Source organism: Orcinus orca, chromosome 1 (genome assembly GCF_937001465.1).
Source record: "Orcinus orca chromosome 1, mOrcOrc1.1, whole genome shotgun sequence".
Lineage (NCBI taxonomy): Eukaryota > Metazoa > Chordata > Mammalia > Artiodactyla > Delphinidae > Orcinus > Orcinus orca.
This window is the reverse complement of record NC_064559.1, coordinates 192,500,021-192,515,503: the sequence shown is the minus strand read 5'-3', so window position 1 is coordinate 192,515,503 and position 15,483 is coordinate 192,500,021. Positions and strand designations below refer to the sequence as shown.

General features: G+C 56.6%; 2 protein-coding genes across 15 annotated transcripts in view; one reads left to right on the top strand and one right to left on the bottom strand.

Moving 5' to 3' along the window:
* Positions 1–15,483, bottom strand: part of LOC101281308 (zinc transporter 2) — an 81,277-nt gene that overhangs the window by 56,101 nt on the left and 9,693 nt on the right. The gene's annotated exons all lie outside the window — the stretch shown is intronic.
* Positions 1,146–15,115, top strand: EXTL1 (exostosin like glycosyltransferase 1). 2 transcript variants are annotated; one of them, XM_004266658.3, is made up of 12 exons: positions 1,146–1,393; positions 1,914–2,825; positions 7,680–7,770; positions 8,071–8,178; positions 9,012–9,131; positions 9,656–9,788; positions 9,988–10,094; positions 10,940–11,029; positions 11,742–11,828; positions 12,118–12,278; positions 13,445–13,619; positions 13,775–15,115. In XM_004266658.3, the coding sequence occupies exons 2-12, from the start codon at positions 2,053–2,055 to the stop codon at positions 13,955–13,957; spliced, it is 2,028 nt and encodes a 675-aa protein (XP_004266706.1). In that variant the 5' UTR covers positions 1,146–1,393; positions 1,914–2,052; the 3' UTR covers positions 13,958–15,115. The 2 variants fall into 2 exon arrangements, with proteins under 2 accessions (XP_004266706.1, XP_049559655.1); XM_049703698.1 differs by having other exon boundaries at positions 1,146–2,825.

The window sequence follows — 15,483 nt, the reverse complement described above, 5'->3', positions numbered from 1 at the left end:
TGGCCATTTTGAGGACTTTCTTGGGTGTATGAACTGTGCCCCACCCCAGACTGGCTGCCCACTGAGAGGATAACATTCCCATGGTAGCTCCCTCATCAGATCAGCGGCCCTCTGACATCAGAGGAAGGCAAGAAGGCAGGAGGCTGCCACTTGTTGAGGGACACCCACCGGGTAGGCCTAGCTTTGACCAGGCTACTGTCTCATGGCAGATATTATTATTGCCTTCCTAGAGAAGAGGGGGCAGAGGCCCAACATCATCCAGCCAGTAAGAGGTGGAAGCAGAGTCCACTCCGGGTCTGCCGGGCTCCCTGTGGCTGCCTTCGTCAGACTGGGGCTTCCGGCAGGCAGAGTCTCTCTCGCTCATCATTTCAGCGATTCCTCAGTGGGTGACATCACCCATTCCTGACTTCCCTCGTAGAGCACAGACCCAAGAACTGAGCAGGGGGGGAAACCCTCAGTGGGGTGTGGACTAATGGAGAGTCCGTTCACCCTCAGAAGGAACTCCCCATATGAACTGGAGTAAGCATCCAGTCCTACAGACCCTTCCCACAGAGCTCCAGGCAAGGGCTGACCTGTGCGCCTGAGTGTAAGGTGCCACAAATGGGCCTGAAAAAGCTGGAGCTGGAGCTGGATAGGACTGGTGGAGGGTGAGGGCGGGGCAGCTGAAGGAAGAGGGACCAATCCTGGGAATAGCTGGGAACACCTTGCCCAGTACCAGCCCCCCAGCCCCTTGACACCTCACTTATCTGTTGATGGAAGGGGTTAAGTGGAGAGCCTGCCTACCAGCCAGGAGCGAATCCCGCATCTGTGGCGACCAGTGGCAAGCTCTAAGGACTCAGGTCAGGAGCTCCGGGTTCAAATCCCCACCCTGCCACTCCTTAGCTGGGTCACCTTATGAGATACCATCCCCTCTCTGAGCTTCACTTTCCTCATCCATAGGAAACACAACAGTGATAAACTTTGGCCTTGGAAGGTTGATGTGAGAATTCAGAGACAGAGGTTGTGAGAGCTCAAGGCCAACTGTGAGGTGTGGGCCCTGGGGGTTATTATTAATAGCAATCCAGAAAACAGGTTTGGAAGGGGTTAAGTGGAGACCTTGCCTCCCAGCCAGGAGCGAATCAGGGCTGGCAGGGGAGGAGCCAGGCTGCCGCTAGGAAAGAGATCTAGACTGGCCAGATGCTGCCCTGAGAGGGGACGCAAGACACCAGCGGGGCTTGGGGACCATGGGGCAGGGGCTTGGCACGGGGTCCCTGGCCTCTGCACCCTGATAGCTCCAAGCCAGAGGGTGCAGGACCAGCTACTAGCGTTGGAGGGAGGAGGGGCCGAGCCGCCTGAGCCAGGACAGTGGGAGGGTGGGAGAGGACCAGGACCCAGAGCCCTCCCAGTCCCCCGGGTAGGGGCCACTGGCTGCACTCAGGCCTTGACCTCAGCTGACTCTGAGAGCCCACATGGGATGCAGGGTCTAATTTAAGCACCAGCTGCAGGGCCTACAGCCCAGGAGTGCCTGCCAGTGGGCACAGGTGTGGCCAGGCTGCTCTGGGGCTGCTCAGGCAGGGGGAGGATAGGGGAGACCAGCCCTGCTTCCACCCAGCCCTGCACCCCGGCCAAGCCGCCTCCTGTGGGAACCCTCATGGGTCCCCCATGGCCTGGCAGACGGCCCTCCTCTCCGTTGAGGCCAAGGTCAGGGGGTGCAGCCAGGAGGGCAGAAGGACACTGCCTTGCAGTCTGGACAGGGGTTGCATCAGCCTGAGCAGCGCCAGGGGAAGGGGGCCCTGCTGGGAGGGCAAAGGCTGGCTTGGTTGTCCAAAGGCCGAGGAAGCAGAGTCCTGACCGCAGGAAGGCAGGGCCAGAGAGCTGGGTCCTACCTGGCCTCCCGGTGCCTGGCCTGTGACTTGCTGTTTGATCTTACACAGGCAGCCTGCCCTCGATGGGCCTCAGTCTTCCCATCTGTATGATGAGGGTGCTGACCTAGAAGGTGGATCCCAGTCCCAGAGGCCTACACTCAGGCCCCCGCTCCTCCTGCTTCCTGCAGCCCTGGCTGTGGGTGGCCACATGCAGTCGTGGAGACGGAAGTCCCTCTGGCTGGCACTGTTGGCCTCCTGGCTCCTCGTCCTGCTGGGACTCTTCCCCCTTCTCCGCCTGGCAGTGCCCACCAGCCCCCGGGCAGGAGCCCCTCAAGGCTGGCCCCGCTGGCTGGACGCAGAGCTCCTGCAGAGTTTCGCCAAGCCTGGGGAGCTCCTGGAAGATGGCCCTCGACCTCCTCAAGCCCTCCGTGGCGGCAGCTGCAACTGGGGGGCTTGCTTTGACACCTCGAAATGCAGAGGCGGTGGCCTCAAGGTATTCGTGTACCCAGCGGCTGGACCCGTCTCTGAGACTCGCCGCAGGATCCTGGCTTCCGTCGAGGGCTCCCGCTACCACACGCTCAGCGCTGCTGAGGCCTGCCTCCTCCTCCTCCTCAGCCCGGACACCTCCACTGGAGAGTGCGACCCGGTGCCCCCGCAGTGGGATGGGGGCAGGAACCACCTGGTCCTCAGTCTCCACCCAGCCCCTTGCCCCCGGACCTTCCAGCTGGGACAGGCGATGGTGGCCGAGGCCAGTCCCACAGTGGACACCTTTCGGCCCGGCTTTGACGTGGCCCTCCCGCTTCTCCCTGAAGCCCACCCGTTGCGAGGTGGAGCACCTGGCCAGCTGCGGCAACACAGCCCCCGCCCCGGGGTGGCCCTGCTAGCCCTGGCAGAGGACGGGGGCAGGTGGCACGTGGCAGGCACCGACTTCTCTGCCTGCCCCTGGGATGGGCGCTGTGAACAGGACCGTGGACCCAAGCAGTAAGTGGAGCTTCGCCCCTTGGGGGCTGGATGGGAAGGGTATGTGATGGGAGCGAGCCCAGGGGCCAGGGTAGAGGGCAGGATTGAGATGGGCAAACTTAGGGCTCAGCTGCAGCAGGAGGGAATCAGGCTAGAGAGCAGAGAACACGACCACCGAGATGGTGATTTGCTGCATGAGGTGTCCAGGGAAGGTTTTGGAATTCTTCCTTGGGGATCTTTAAAAGCATAAAACATGACTCACTCCTATTCTTCTTCTTTTATTCCAATCCTTCCTTCCCTAATATTTTATTTAACATACAACTCTATAGTGTTTACTAAGTGCTAAGCACTTTTTATAAATGATTATAATAAAATAATACTAATCTTTATCTTTGAAGCGTTGGTGTACCAGACACTAAAGCTCAGAGAGGTTGAGTAACTTGTCTGAGGCCACCCAGCCACAAAGAGCACAGCCAGTATTTTAATCCAGGATTGCCTGGCTCCAAAGCCTTCAGCCTCAGAATTCTGGGGTTTAAGCAAGAGTTTATGATCAGTCCTGTCAAATGCCTCAGAGCCATGGTCACAGATGGAAGCTGCTCCTATGTCTAGTTTCCGGGATTAACCTCTCGAGGTAACAGGCTTTGGTTATAGCAAATATGAATTAAGTCAGACCTACAGAAGAATTCCTACCAGTGAGAGTGCCTGAATATATACAAGAGGCATGGGGACCCATGGGGACATGGAGAGCTCACTTAGAAACTTCTCTCTACCTGGGCTAGTGGTGGTGACACATCTCAGGTGGTAAAGCAGTTAACGCCTAAGCACCCCAACCCCTGTGCAGCCCCCAGGAGGCCAGCAGTATCCAAAGTCTGGCTGGGCAGACTGGAGGTGGAACCTGTCACTCTAGAATCCTTCCCTTGTCCCCTGTCTCGGGTATCTCCCTATTCTTTGCTAGAACAACATGGCTTATTCTGAGCTCCACTTCCCTCCCAGGAATTCTCCACATGGCCAAGCTCCGTTTTTGCCTCTGTTTGGGGCTTCTGGGGCTTTTCTCAGCCACAGGGCTCTTGTGGGAATGGAATCTCTCTACCTCCTGAAGGCACATGGCCTCCAGGGAGCCCCGCAGCCAGGGGTAAGAGCAGAAAGGCCCCTCAGTCCCCATGGCCCTTCTGCTAGGACCCATCCCTAGCAGGCATCCTCGACAATCACCCAAAAAGCTGCGGATCCCGTCAGGTACCTCAAACTCCAGACTCAGACAGAGCTCACCTTTGGTGACAAGGTTCTCCGCTCACCTTGCCTGGCCTTACTTCTGATTAGGCACTTAGCCATTCTTGGTTTCAGGAAGTTCTTCTTTCAGCTGACTTTAGTTACAGCTAAATGCAGTCGGTTACTGCTGAATATAAAAGTTATTTCAGTCTGAACTTCTCTGAGAAACTGAAACTTGGGGAGTGCACACAATAGGCAGGCGCTCACTAAATGTTTACTGATTGAATCCAAATTGGCCAGAACTGGCCAACGTTTTCTAATAGGCGTGGGCCACCCTCTGAGTAGCAGTTTTGATAAGTGTATTTCCAAGGTGTGATGCCTGACAGCCTCTAACTGTCCTCTGAATTTCTAGCTTTTCTGTCTTTGGCCTCAACCCACCTGCAGGCGACAGGACTTGTAATCTCTGGAGTAGCTGGAGCCTCAGTTTCCCTGACGTGCCAGGCAGCCGCCTGAGCAGCTAGTCAAGTATAGGGACAGAGACAGCGGGAGGCCCACAGCCACAGGCCAGCGCCCGGAAGGTGGCCTGAATAAACAAGTGTCGGCCAGAGAAAGAGGCGATTCAGGTCGCTGCCACCGTCCCACATTCACTCCGCTGGGGGAAGGGAGGAGGGGAGAAAGTGGGCATCTGGGGAGACCCTGCTCCGCCGTTTTACATAATTCATGGCTAATCCTCTCGAGCACCCTTCAAGGGAAGTGTTATGATCCCCATTTCAGGGAACAGGAAACTGAGGCTCAGAGGCGTGGAGGCAGCCAGCCAAGGGCCTTGGTGACAAGCTCCGCGGTTCACCCCAGCCTCCCTCACTGCTCGGATCAGGCGCTCAGAAGCGGCAGAGCTGGGATTAAACCACGCTTCTGGCTCCAAAGCCCGTATTTTTCCACCTTCACTGAACAGTCTCATATTGCTTTAGAATAAGCCTCCACCCGTTTAAATTGTTATTTATTTATTTTTATGAATAGGGAATTCATTCACATGGTACAAAATTCCAAAGGCACAAAAGAGTATACAGTAAAAACTCCCTCCCAACCCTGTCTCCAGCCACCCAGTTTTCCCTCCTGGAGCCAAATACCCTTTCTAGTTTCTCTTGTGTCTTTTCTGAGGTACTCTGGGTGTATATAAACAGGTGTATATGCTCTCCCCTGCTTTGGGGGTTTTTTTTACATAAATTTAATGCATGTTTTAAGGTCCCCTGGCCTGTCGCCACTGGGCACACGAGGCGCAGTGCCTAGGGCCCATGATACTTTAGGGGCCCATGAAAATGTTCTCATTTCTTTGAAAATCAGAAGAAAAAAGTGAACTTCTAAATAGAAGAAAATGCTTTCATATATAATATTAGTATGTTCATTCTTATACCAACACAGTTATCGAATATAATTTTTATATTTTTATGGCTGAGGGACTGCAAAGGCCAAAGTATGCAGGGCACTGGAAGTCGCAATGCAGCCCTGCCTGTGGCCATGGGTGGAGTCACCTTGATAGCAGCCTTGGACACTGAGGCCCCAAGTCCATGCCAAGCACTTTACAGGGTCACAAATCATCAGCAATCACAACGAGATCCATCCCTTCTACCACACACACTCACACACACACACACGTGGAGGTGCTCGTCTAGCCTCTGATGGGGAACTCACCACCTCCCAAGGCCACCCACTGGCTATTCTCAGCCAGCTCCATTACTAGAATTTGTGCCGAAACTGACCTTTCAAACATTTAGTCCATTGGTCCTGGGTCTCTCCTCTGTTGCACACTGAGCATTCATTTACTTAGCCCCCACTGAGTGCCCATACTCCGCCAGGTGCCCTGCTACGCCCTGGGGATACTGGATGAGGGAGGCACAGCCCCAGCCCTCAAGTAGCTTAGTCTTATTAGAGAGACAGACAAGTCACTGGTGTGACACACATTGTTAAACAGAGAGAGGGTGGGCAAGCTGCCTGCCCGGCTCCTCTACTTCAGAGCTGTGTGACCACTTTAGGCCTCAGTTTCCTCATCTGTAAAATGGAATATTAACAGCACATACCTCCCATCTCATGGGGTTGCTGTGAGAATGAAGTGAGTCAATGCATGTAAAGCACCTAGAACAAAGGACATGCTCAGTAAAGGTTAGCCCGGCTCGTTACTACTGCAGTGCACATAAGGGCTGTGGGAGCAGAGAGGAGGGAGCCATCTCTGGAGAGACCAAGGAAAGCTTCCCAGAGGAGGCGATATTTGAACTTTATACATTAAGATCGAGTAGGAGGAATTCTTCGGGCTGCAAGGCAGGAAGGGGTGCTCCAGGCTGAGAGAGAAGGAGGTACAAAGACACAGAGGGAACAGTAGACGTTAACGAGGACTGACTGATACAGTGTATCCAGCAGGCTCTCTGGCTCTGGGTTCTCTGAAGCCTTAAACTTAAGGGTTTTCAGTCCCTTAGGGCTTTACTGGGGGAGGAGGAGAGGGCTGTGGCTGGCTGGTGCCGTGGCTCTCAATGAGGTGGAGGGTGTCCTGTTTTTAACTTGTAGCTTTTTCCAGAAGAAGCCTGGAGGGACACCTGAGCATCGGGCAAACGAGGCTGGGTCCTCGGGGAGACCCCTGGGCAGCAGGTCTGGGGTGGTTCAGATAACCTGGGGCCAGGAGTTAGCACACGTTGGTTCCAGTTCCAGCTCTGCCCCAGCCCTTTCTGAGAACCTGAGCCAGTCCTCGGGTCTCTCTGAGACTCAGTCTCCCCATCTGTGCAATGAGGGTTGGTCCAGAGGCTAAGTACTCCTAGGATTGCTTCTTGAAGGTTCAGACTCAGGACCAGATAGACTGTAGCTGAGGAGGGTCCTGGAACCCTCTAGGCCCTATTCAACAGTCCCACTCTGAGCAGGCCTGTGAGCCCTGGAGTCCTGCACACACACACACACACACACACACACATACACACACACACACACACACACACCCCGTAGCCAGGTCATGGGCACTCCTTCCCTGACTGGGCAGCTCCCGGGTGGTGGCTCTGAGGAGGCTGTGACTCCTACCCCTCCCCCCAACAGGCACACACAGCCTGAGTGTGGCCCTGGGGCTGGTGGGGGGAGGTGGGAGGAACAGAGGAGGCCTGTCCTCTGGGCGAGGGGGCCTCTGGGCAGCGGCTTCCTGTGTGGTTCCAGGCTGGGGGCCCAGCCCACCTCCTGACAGAAGAGCTTTTCACGGGCCTGGGCTCTGAGGACGGGGAGAGGGCAGGGCATGGAGGCCACTCAGGTGAGGGCCGCCCAGAAGTCTGCATGAGGCCAAGAGGTGGGAGGGCAAACGCGTGCTTGCCCAAGTCAGACCAGCCTTGGAAACGTCAGCTCCCACCACCTCCCATTTTGCAAACGAGGGAACCAAGGTCCTAAGAAGAGAAGGGAGGTGTCTAATACCACCAAGGGCAGCGGCAGAGCTAGAGCTGCTACCCCAGCTGTGGGCGAGGGGCAGTGTATGGCTGGGCGTGTGCAAGAGTGTCTGTTAACATATGAGAACATGGTGGTGGGTTTGTACATTGTGAATTTGGGATTGTTAGTGTGGAGGGCTGGGGGGCCATCAGGGGAGTCAGGGGGTTGAGGGGCAGCTGTCTCAGGTCTCCTGGGTGCAGGGCCCCCTCCTGTGCTCCTTAGGACCCACCCTGGGGCAACGCTACCTAACGCCACCTTCTGCCTCATCCCTGGCCGCAGTCCTGATGTCTTACACTTCCTTCAAGCCCTGCAGGTACAACCCCGACTTGGGCATCCCCCATCCCTGTCCCCCTACACTCCTGAGCTGGAAGGGCAGTCTGGGCCCAGGCCAATGGGAAGGGCTGGTGAGCTGCCCACTCCTTTACTCTGGGACTCAGATGTGCCTACAGCCATATTCACTGCACCCTCTGCAGAACACCCCCCCAAAACCCCCCAATTTTCTCTCCTCTGTATCCCTTGCCCCCAATGCAGAAGTTGCTGACTTGGAAAAGGGAGGAGGGGTGAGTGTGTGCAGGGTGGGACTGGGCTCCCCAGTGACCTCCCTACCCCCCAGGCTGGCTGCATCCCTGTGCTTCTCAGCCCTCGCTGGGAGCTGCCCTTCTCTGAGGTCATCGATTGGACCAAGGCGGCCATTGTAGCTGACGAGAGGCTCCCACTTCAGGTAGCTCAGGGCCCTACTAATGGGGTGGGGACTAGACCCGGGACATGGGAGGACCCCGGGATCCCGGCCCCCAGGCTGGTCTCGGTCCTCATTCTTACCCCCCACCTGTGTATATTGATGATTTTGCGCCCAGCCCCAAGCCTCTAGGGTTCTGAGAGCAAGAACTCAGCCTCTTTCAGCCTCAGTTTCCCCATCTGTACAATGGGATAAGTTAGACCAGATGATCTCCATGGGCTCAACCCCACTGGTCCATGACTGATTAAATACCTAGTTTAAAGGAAAGCCACAAAAAATCCAAAATCTGAGTGCCTACATGGAGCCTGGGATGGGGAAGCAAAATGCAGAGTGACTTTTCCATCTGATGAAACTCATTTTGCCCAGCTCTGAAAAACATATGCATGGGCCTTGAATCCCCTGAGAGGTGAGAATGGTTTAAGAAGTTAACAGGAATAGCCTCCACTCACTGAGCCTCTACGATGTGCTAAGCCCTTAATATGTATCATCTAATCTAATCCTCACAGCCACCCTACGAGGCAAGCACCATTATTGTTCCCACTTTACAGATGAGGAAACAGACTCAGACGGATTAAGTGGCTCATCCACAGTCACACGGTTACTAAGTGGCATTTAAACTCAGCTCTGTGTGACCCTTGAGCTCTTAACTGCTAAGTTACCTAGGATTTTGCCAAGGCTGGCAGCTGCCAACCCACCTGGAGAAATGTGGGGAGCGGGCTTCTGCTTCCCAGACCTCCAACCTAGGTTGTCCCCACCCCAGGGTGAGTCAGGGCCTGCCAGGGCCCCATGCCTTCTCCTTTGCTCCCTCTGTGCCCCAGGTCCTGACTGCCCTCCAGGAGATGCCCCTCACACGGGTCCTTGCTCTGCGTCAGCAGACCCAGTTTCTATGGGATGCCTACTTCTCCTCGGTGGAGAAGGTCGTCCATACCACTCTGGAGGTGAGGGGGATACACCTGATGGGGGCTCTGGGGTTCGGGTCTGCCTCATCCCTGCCCCTCTCCATGCCCCTCTCTTCCGACACCTCCTCTGCCCTGGTGTTTGGGCTTCCCCCTTGAAGATGCTTCTGGGATGAATCAGAGACCTGGCTCGGAGCTCTTGGATGAGTTCCTTCTCCAGTCTTGGCCTCAGTTTCCCCATCTGTAGCAGACAGATTTCAAAGCATGTGCCAACTCCAGCTGATGGGCATTGGTTGCCTGGGGCATATGTTGGGAGGGATTCTGGGTCCGGAAAAAATGTCATGACCTGTTAGTGGTATCTGCCATGAGTGAAGACAGCATCACTGAGTGACCCCCTACCCTGGACTTCTGAACCTTTCTGTCCCCAGCCATCTGGTGTTGCAGATGCTACCCTCCCCAGATTCCTGAAGGGTGAGGTGTGGGGCGGCACCAGGTCCTCACTTCCTCAGACCCCGCCCATGGCCACACTGGCCGCTCCCTCTGCACAGCCTTCTCTCATTTCACAGATTATTCAGGACCGGATCTTTGGACCCTCTGCTCACCCCTCGCTACTATGGAACAGGCCCCCAGGGGCAATCCTGGCCCTGCCCACTTTCTCCCCAAGCCCCTCGGACTTCCCCTTCTACCACCTACAACAGGGTATGCCCTAGAGATGGGACAACTTGAAGTCCCCTCATCAACTCTCCCCAAGTCTCTGCCCCAGCCTCAACCATAGAGCCCCAGCAAGCCCCTCCCCAAATCTCCCACATATTTTCTGGCTCCCCAAGTCCCCAACTCAGGTCATTCTCGGGGGGTTCTGTCCCCTCCCGCCCTAATAGCCTGTGTCTCATTCCTCCAGGCTCTCGTCCTCTGGGCAGGTTCAGCGCCCTGATTTGGGGGGGGGCTCCAGGCCAGCCCCCCCTGAAGCTCATCCAGGCTGTGGCAGGCTCCCAGCACTGTGCCCAGGTCTGCCCCCTTGCCAGCTGGGGTGCCGGGATCCAGGATGGGGGCGAGACAGGGCAGAGCCCTTGAAGACATCTGGATGCCAAGGATAACCACACATTTTGGGGGGAGGCACGGGAAGGATTTTCAAGTACCGTTGCTGCCTTCCTCTTTCAGTCTCAAGTTTCTAGTTCCTTTCCCCCACCTCTGTCCCCTCTTCCCTCATGGAAACTGACAAAGCCACCTGAAAAACAGGTGCCTCTTGTGGAGGTTGAAGTAAACATACATGCATTGTTTTTATTCATCCAGCCTTTTCTGAGCACCCTGGGCTTGACGCTGAGGATGCAGAGAAAAAGTAGGAAAGGATTCTGCCCCAGATTCATATTCAGTTAGCACTTCCCAGCACACAGACTGTCAAATATCATTTCCAGAGAAGCCAGATAGGCTCTTGAGAGTACTTGGAAAGGAGACAAGCAGTTAGCTCAGCCAGGGTGCAGACGGATCAGCTTCAAAGATGGGACATTTGAACTGGGCTGGGAATGACAAAGGAGCAGGAGGAAGAGAATGAAAACCTTTGAGAGAAGATGGGGATGGAGCATGGGGTCAGGGACCAGGCTAGGTGTGACTTGAGTTCTAATGCTACAGGTAGCTACCTTCGTGTCACTGGAATTCATGCCTTCCGGAAGCTCAGAGGCAAAAACAGGGCAGTCATGAAAGGACTTTGGCTCTAACTAAACTCCTCCCAAACTCACATATACAGCTGCTCTCCCAAACTGCTTCCACACTGAGAAAGATTACTCCTGGGACACCCCACACACACACCCTGGCCTTCTGACCCAGACTTCAGGAACATCCCCCTTTCCTTCCAGATCTTGGTTCTCTGGAGCAGTGAGAAGCCACCCCCAACCAGGTGGCCCAAGACAGCAGTGCCCTTGACAGTCATTGATGGGCACAGGAAGGTGAGAGATGGGGAGGGATGTGGAAGGGTGGGCTCACCCCCAGAAACCTGAGATCTGGGGAGGACATACACGGTGTGATTTACTTGGGCCTGAGCCAAAGCTGGACTTCAAGTTGGGCCTGGAGAAATCAGACCATGGGTTTCAGCTGCAGGCCTAATAGAGATGATTCTCTTCCATCCCTGGCCCTTGTGAATTGTGCTTCCAGAGAACTGGGGTTTTGTGTGATGAGGGAAGGCAGAGAGAGTACATTGCTGTCTCAGGTAAGGGATAGAGGGGAAACCTGGGCAGGTGGCAGCATTTTGGGCAGGAGAGAAGGGGTGGCTTCCAAGAACCTGGGTTGGTGTGACACACCTGCCTTCCTGTGCCGTTCTGGGAAAGTCCCTTCATCTCTCCGGACCTGTTTCTTTCAAACGAAGGATGTTCACCAGGGTCGAGGTGAACATCTAATGTGACAATAGAGGAATCCTGAAATGTCAAAACTGGAAGGGCCCTAGATACCAATTTGCCCATTTTACCAAAGGGCAAATTGAAGTCCAGAGAGGGAAAATGAGGTCCTCAGGTCCGAGTTCCGGGCAGACTTGCTGTTTTCACTGCTCTTCCTTCTACACCATGTCTGCAGGGGCTCCTGCTTAGCAGATATGCAGATACTCATCATGGGAGCCTGGGGAGGGGGTCCTACGGCTGAGTTGCCCTCCGCTCCCTCCCCCTGCAGGTCAGTGACCGCTTCTTCCCATACAGTGCCATCAGCACCGATGCCATCCTCAGCCTGGATGCCCATAGCAGTCTTTCCACAAGTGAGGTGAGGACTCCCAAGAGGAGCCCTGGCAGCCCTCAGACCCCGGGAGCTGGGATGACCAGAGATCAAGAAGTCGAGCCTCCTGCTTTAGGACTTTTCAGCTCCTAGCTGCAAAAGCACTGTTTCTAGCTCCCAGTGGGGAAAGTTCCCCTAAGCATCCCCTGGAAATTTTCTAGCTCCCTTCTCCTCTCCCCTGAGTCCCCTCAGCCAGGCTGGCCTTGCCTCCACGTCTCGGGAGGCTCCTGACTGGGCAGGACGTCCTTCCTCACACCTTACTTAAATGTCTCCCCAGGTGGACTTCGCTTTTGTGGTGTGGCAGAGCTTCCCAGAGAGGATGGTCGGCTTTCTGACGTGGAGCCACTTCTGGGATGAAGCCCGTGGTGGCTGGGGCTACACTGCCAAGAGGACCAACGAATTCTCCATGGTTCTCACCTCGGCTGCCTTCTACCATAGGTACAGACGCCAGCCCCGGCGCTGGGCTCAGAGGGCCAGAGAACCCTCCTTTGAACCAAGAGCAGGGTGGCGTGGGAGCGGACACAGCAGTCAGCCGAGAGCTCAGAGACCCAGGTTCAAGGCCACTTCCCGGTGCTGTGATGGGCAAGTCTCCTCACCTCTCTTGAGGTTCAGTTTCCTTGTCTGTAAAGTGTATTCACCTCACAGGGCTGGTATGATCATCAAATAACAAAAATACATGAAGGGCTTCCCTGGTGGCGCAGTGGTTGAGAGTCTGCCTGCTGATGCTAGGGCACGCGGGTTCATGCCCCGGTCCGGGAAGATCCCACATGCCGTGGAGCGACTGGGCCCGTGAGCCATGGCCGCTGAGCCTGCGCGTCCGGACCCTGTGCTCCGCAACGGGAAAGGCTACAACAGTGAGAGGCCCGCGTACCGCAAAAAACAATAAACCAAAATACGTGAAGTCCTTGGCACACAGATAGTCAACAAATGGCAGCTTGTTGTTTTGTTTTTGTTTTTGTTTTTTGCGGCATGTGGGCCCCTCACCGTCGTGGCCTCTCCCGCCGCAGAGCACAGGCTCCGGACGCGCAGGCCCAACGTCCACGGCCCACGGGCCCAGCCGCTCCGCGGCACGCTGGATCCTCCCGGACCGGGGCACAAACCCGCATCCCCCGTCTCAGCAGGCGGACCCCCAACCACTGCGCCACCAGGGAAGCCCAGCAGCTAGTTGTATTTTAAGTAGAGCCATGCAGAGGATATGGACAGTGTTTGGATTTGGGGGTGGGTGAATCCACAGCCTTCCTGAAGCTGGTCTTTGGCCTGCCATGTTTGATGGCCTTGGAACTAGCTGATCCTCCCCTCATTCTGGCTCTGAGTTCAGACTTCAGAGCCCAGGGAAGGGGGCCCCAAGGAGCAGTGAGGGAGGTGGCAGGGAGTTCACCGTTGGCTGCAGACAAGCCATAGAGCACAGAGTAGTGGAGAGTGGTGCATACTTGGGGTGGGAGCTCTCTGAGGCAGCCAGAGCTCAGTTGAAAAGGCAGCAGGACTTTCACAAGAAGCTTAGGAATTGGGGTCAAAGGGAGAGTAAGGTCAGGAGGGAGAAGAATGGGGCCGGGGGGGGCGTTGAATTCGGCTACAGCCTCTCCCGCTCTTCCCTCCTTACCCAGGTATTACCACACCCTCTTCACCCACTCCCTGCCCAAGGCTCTGAGGACCCTGGCAGATGAGGCACCCACCTGTGTGGATGTCCTGATGAACTTCCTAGTAGCATCCGTCACCAAGTTGCCCCCTATCAAGGTGCCCTATGGGATGTGGCATCAGGAGGCCAGACCGCCTCCACTGGTGAGGATCTAGGGGGGTGGTCGGCACTGGGAGGGCCCCGGCTGGGGAAGGGATTCCCGTTCTAACCCTAACCCTTTTTGCTGCACGAGGCGGGGGTAGGGTGGGGTTCCGAGGACAGAGAAGCCCTCCAACGCATTTCTCCCCGCCCCGCTTAGGAGCCTGGGGGTCCGGGGCTCAGGCAGGAGCCGCAGCCCGCAGCCCAGAACTGCATCAACCAGATGGCGGCAGGGTTCGGCCACATGCCCCTGGTATCTTCTCGCCTCCGTCTGGACCCCGTGCTCTTCAAGGACCCGGTGTCCGTGCTGCGTAAGAAGTATCGCAGCCTGGAGAAGCCCTAGGAGGGACTGAGACCCCGGCCCGGCTCCCAGCGGTCGCTGCAAACTGCCTCAGGGGAGGGGGGAGGCTCCGCCTCCTCCCTTGCGGTATCTGGAGACCCAATCAAGGCTGCCATTTAGCCAGCACGGCAGTACCCGATTGGCCAACCACCGCTTCGCCCCCCACCCACCAGCCTAGGCGCTAGTGGCAGTTCCCACGTCGCTGCCTCTGGGGCCCTTCCTCTGCCTTCGCAGACCCCTTGCCTGGAATGCCTTTCTTGGCTTCTCTGCCGAGCTGACATCTACTTCTCTTTCAGATCCTCGCCTCCTCCACGAAGCTGCCTGACCCCCACCCCCGCCCTGGATCCTCTGCGCTTTCACAGCCGGGTGTGTCCCTTAGTCCCGACGCTATTCATGCTGCCTCGCAAGGTACATCGTCAGGCCCCAGGACTGACCCGGGAGTCCCGGGAGGGCAGGGCCGTGTCCTCGTCTCTCTGGCCTGGCAGGTGCGCCACAAATATTTGACGAACAGGTAGACGGAAGTGACATCAACTACATGCCTGGCTCTGTGGCGACAGTGGCGGGGGTGTGGACAGGGTGTGCGGAGTGAGACACAAAACTGCACCTCCCACCCCCCACCCCCGGGTTTTTAGTCCGGCCGGAAAGCAGCTTCTCGCAGAATCCTGGGCGCAGCCCTCGCGCCCCAATAATAGAGCAGAGAAGTGCCAGGGAGCCAGTTTCGGGGCTCCCTTCCCTACCTGGCGGAGCACAGTTGGGGGAGGTATGGGAACGCCGGTGGCCCTGCCGGGCCCGGGCCCGGGCCCCTCGGCTCAGGCACTGCCGTCGTTCTGCATTACCAGCCTGGACCACTAGTGGTCAGCACCGCGCCGCGCTCCCTCCCCCCGGAAAGGGAAGGAAGCTCGAAACGCCCATCGGGTGGGATTAGGGGGAGTGGGGACGTCGGGATTGGTGGTGCGCAGCTTGAAGTCGGAAAACTGGTTGGCCCACACACTTAGGACTAAGAAGGGGCCATTTCTAGGTGGGCTGTGTGGGAGCAAGGGAGGTCCCGAGCGACCAGGTGGTGAGAGTGGAGAGGGGGAGGGGACGCTGGGTTCTCCTGGGTTCACCCACCTGGAACTGGAATGATCACTTCCGAAATAAAGCGCGTGTCTTTGCCCCTTTGCTCAGGCTATAAATACCTCTACAGCAGCTGCGCGGGGGGAGGGGGACTCAGGTCTTGCCTGGGAGCTGGGGCCACTCTAGAGGAATGGGGATGTGGGTCCAAACCAGCTCCAGGGTATCCGGTGTTTTTCTGCTTTGATGGCCTCGCAGCTTTGGAAACTCCCGTGACTAGTGATTAGCTCTCTGGCCAGAACATGGTGTCCCCAAGGCCTCCCACGTCCATCCTCCTGTTTGACCTCTGGCCCCTGGATGACTCAGGTCATCCCCAGAGCCAGTCACAGCGTGGGATGCAGAGAAGGCTCTTTGGGGAGGCGTGGGGCTGCTATATTCTTGAGATGGAGGGGGGACTGGGAGTTTAAGGAGAGGGA

Coding starts and splice junctions, on each gene's coding strand:
- EXTL1 (XM_004266658.3), top strand. CDS start 2,053: ATGCAGTCGTGGAGACGGAAGTCCCTCTGGCTGGCACTGTTGGCCTCC. Junction 2,826..7,679: donor CAGGACCGTGGACCCAAGCA/GTAAGTGGAGCT, acceptor TGTGCTCCTTAG/GACCCACCCTGGGGCAACGC. Junction 12,279..13,444: donor TCGGCTGCCTTCTACCATAG/GTACAGACGCCA, acceptor CTCCTTACCCAG/GTATTACCACACCCTCTTCA.